General features: G+C 53.3%; 1 protein-coding gene across 1 annotated transcript; it reads left to right on the forward strand.

Annotated features, from left to right (window-relative positions):
* Positions 1 to 1,713: 1,713 nt before the first annotated feature.
* On the forward strand, positions 1,714 to 3,411 carry LOC136787654 (olfactory receptor 14I1-like). Its single transcript, XM_066984966.1, has 2 exons — positions 1,714 to 2,566; positions 3,253 to 3,411. Exons 1-2 carry the CDS (start codon positions 1,733 to 1,735, stop codon positions 3,409 to 3,411), a joined length of 993 nt encoding a protein of 330 aa, XP_066841067.1. The 5' UTR covers positions 1,714 to 1,732.
* Positions 3,412 to 3,727: the final 316 nt, after the last annotated feature.

Here is a 3,727-nt window from a genome sequence, read left to right on the forward strand (position 1 = left end):
TGTCCATGGCTCTGGCTGTTGTCTCTGCCACTGAGGCCTACAAGGAGACAGCTTATTGGTAAAGCACCAGGGCCTCATTGCCTCCTTGCCCCCACCCATGAACCAGGTAGGGCTCGTACCATTCTCCTGCACTTGCCCATCCACATCCCCATCTCCTCCTGCCCAAGAAAGAGCCCTGAGCAAGGTCTGACAGGAACAGGTCTCTCTTCCAGGGTTCCAGGGGTCAAGGCCTGACCCTTGTGCTTGATGAAATTCATCCAGCTTGCAAAAGTGACATCAGGGTCACCTTCACACTGCCTTTGTCTCCTTGTCCTCCCTGCCTCCAATGCTCTGCTCTAACGAGCTCCAAGGGAGGCTGTGTCAGTGCTGGCCCTCAGGGGGACACTGCAGGAAACTTGCCTCTGACTCGGACTTGTTGAGAGATGTCTTCAATTGTTCGTGATTCTTCAATTGTTCAATTGTTCAAAGGTTCGTGGGCTCCTGAGCAGAGCCCCCCGAGGGGGGATTCCAATGCCTTGGGCTGGGCGTGTGGTGCTGAGCTGGGCCGGGCTCGTGGGACAGAGAGAGCTCGTGGCAAGAGGGCCCTGGTGCAGAGAGACAGCTCTGCCCATGAGCAGCTCCTGTGCACAGCGCAGCAGGGCTGGGGGCTCTGACCGCAGCTGGCACGGGGACAGGAGAGAAGGAGAGAGGGCTTGGAGGCAGTTGGCAGTGGGAGGATGCTGAGAGCTGCCTGCAGGAGAAACCTGCACAGCCCTTGACAAGGTACGTCTCTGGCTGCAGGGCCATGCAGCTGCATGTCCTGGAAGGGTCTCCTGCTGGGTCTTGTTGCTGGGAGGGCAGTGGGCAATGCAGTAGGCTTTGGGGGTCCTGCTGGATGGCACTGCGAGGTGAGGAAGTCTGGCAGAAGCCCCTTGGGGTGTCATAACCCAGCTGCCCCTGGTCAGCCAAGATTGGAGTGGCCAATCCTCCTCCAGATACTGCAGGGGATGCAGATGGGATAGTGGAACAGCCCGGACTGCAGATATTCATGTCTGTCTGTGGGGTGTTCTTCTGGTCTGCAGGCTGCTCTCCAGAAGGATGCAGCTCTCTCGTGGCATCCTTGTGTTATCCAGGTGCCCCAAGGAGAAGACACCTCTGTGCTAAGGCCATGTCCGTGCTGCTGGATGGCTGTCTCTGGGCAGCTGGAGTGAGGCCTCTGCAGCCCTGGTGAAGAGGGAAAAGCTGAGATCCTGCTCATGCAAGACCAGGTGAGGATCCTGTCCAGCTGCACTTGGTCTGGGGCTTCTCTGCTCCCAGCTGTCGGTAGTTTCTTCTCCTGGGAACACCGAATAGATGGTTCTTCCTAAACATTACAGGCGTAGCTACCAGAAAATGAAGCAAATAAATGCCTCTTGTTCTACACAATCGTTGGATAATTTCCTTGAAGCAACACTGCAAATCTTCTGGTCTGACCAGTGGACTGAACTTGAGTTTCCCCCATGTTCCTGCCTTCCTCCTGCTGCACAGCAGGAAGGACTCCTCTGGAGCCCACAGCAGCCCCTGCTCCCAGGGCCACTCTCAGCCAGCACCAGCTGCAGCTGAAGCAGGAGAGCTGCAAAAAGGTTCTCCTGCGAAGAGAGAGGCTTGGGCTAGGGGTGCTCTAAGGCTTGCAATAGGTTTTCCTCAGAGAAGTCTGTTTTAACTTTTTTCTGCCTTATCCTCTTCAACAGACAGCTGTGTCCAAAGTCAGGAAATGGCCAACAGCAGCTCTGTGAGCGAGTTCCTCCTGCTGGCATTCGCAGACACGCGCGAGCTGCAGCTCCTGCACTTCGGGCTCTTCCTGGGCATCTACCTGGCTGCCCTCCTGGGCAACGGCCTCATCCTCACCGCCGTAGCCTGCGACCACCGCCTCCACACCCCCATGTACTTCTTCCTCCTCAACCTCGCCCTCCTCGACCTGGGATCCATCTCCACCACTCTCCCCAAAGCCATGGCCAATGCCCTCTGGGACACCAGGGCCATCTCTTATCCAGGGTGTGCTGCACAGGTCTTTTTCTTTGCCTTTTTGATTGGAGCAGAATTTTATGTTCTCACAGTCATGTCCTACGACCGCTACGTTGCCATCTGCAAGCCCCTGCACTACAGGAGCCTCGTGGGCAGCAGAGCTTGTGCCCAGATGGCAGCAGCTGCCTGGGGCAGTGGCTTTCTCAATGCTGTCCTGCACACGGCCACTACATTTTCCCTGCCCCTCTGCCAAGGCAATGCTGTGGCCCAGTTCTTCTGTGAAATCCCCCAGATCCTCAAGCTCTCCTGCTCAGGTTCAGACTACCTAAAGGAAGTTGTACTTCTGGTTGTTAGTGCATGTTTAGCATTTGGCTGTTTTGTTTTCATTGTGCTGTCCTATGTGCAGATCCTCAGAGCCGTGCTGAGGATGCCCTCTGAGCAGGGCCGGCACAAAGCCTTTTCCACGTGCCTCCCTGACCTGGCCGTGGTCTCCCTGTTTGTCAGCACTGCCATGTTTGCCTACCTGAAGCCCCCCTCCATCTCCTCCCCATCCTTGGACCTGGTGGTGGCAGTTTTATATGTGGTAGTACCTCCAGCAGTGAACCCCCTCATCTACAGCATGAGGAACCAGGAGCTGAAAGCCACACTGAAGAAACTGATTCTAGTTGTATTATTTACTTAGTAAGGAACTGTCTATCTCTCCTTTCTAGTTTAACTCAAGTTAATCTCAGGCAAGTTGTGACCTTTAGGTGTAGCATTTGTCCTGGTTTCAGTTAGGACAGAGTTAATTTTCCTCCTAGTAGCTGGTAGGGTGCTCTGTTTTGGATTAGGATGAGAAGAGCGCTGATAACATGCTGATGTTTTAATTGTTGCAGAGCAGTGCTTACACCAAGCCAAGGACTTTTCAGCTTCTCGCTCTGTCCTGCCAGCAGGCAGGCTCGGGGTGCAGCAGGAGCTGGGAGGGGACAGACCCAGGACAGCTGACCCAAACTGGCCAAAGGGGTATTCCATACCATCTGACGTCATGCTGAACAATTTATATGGGGGTACTGGCCATGATAGGGTGGCCGGCTGCTTGGGGATAGGCTGGGCATCGGTCAGCGGGTGGTGAGCAATTGCATTGTGCATCACTTGTTTGTACACATTATTATTATTACTATTATTATTATTATTAATATGCATAGTCGGCACAAAGCCTTTTCCACGTGCCTCCCTCACCTGGCTGTGGTCTCCCTCTTTGTCAGCACTGCCATGTTTGCCTACCTAAAGCCCCCCTCCATCTCTTCCCCAACCCCGGACTTGGTGGTGGCAGTTCTGTACTCGGTGGTGCCTCCAGCACTGAACCCCCTCATCTACAGCATGAGGAACCAGGACCTCAAGGAGGCCATGAAGAACCTCTTTGGATACATGCTTTTTTTGAACCATTAATGTTCACTTGAGTTCCAGGTTTATTTCAGAAACTGGAAAATATTTTTTATTATTTGTCTTTATGAATATTTTCTCCAAGTTGTGGTTTTCATTTAAATAAAGTTATTCTTGACATTCTGCCTGTTATTTTTTCTAACTTACTTTGACCCAATAGTCTCATGTAAAACTGGGCTTCACATGTAGATAAATACAGTAAAGAAGCCAGGAGAAATTCATTGTTATCAGCTGCCGTCTCTTCCCATCTCCTGTGCAGCTGGGGGAGCAGCCCCAGCACGCAGGAGGGGCTCAGGGCCCAGAGCCCAGCTGCCACAGGGAG

Source organism: Anser cygnoides, chromosome 30, assembly GCF_040182565.1.
Source record: "Anser cygnoides isolate HZ-2024a breed goose chromosome 30, Taihu_goose_T2T_genome, whole genome shotgun sequence".
NCBI lineage: Eukaryota > Metazoa > Chordata > Aves > Anseriformes > Anatidae > Anser > Anser cygnoides.

Bases quoted from the DNA above. Each gene is read 5' to 3' on its own strand.
- LOC136787654 (XM_066984966.1), top strand. From the start codon at position 1,733: ATGGCCAACAGCAGCTCTGTGAGCGAGTTCCTCCTGCTGGCATTCGCA. The intron at 2,567-3,252 runs GTAGTACCTCCA...GCCTACCTAAAG, and splicing joins TGGTGGCAGTTTTATATGTG to CCCCCCTCCATCTCTTCCCC.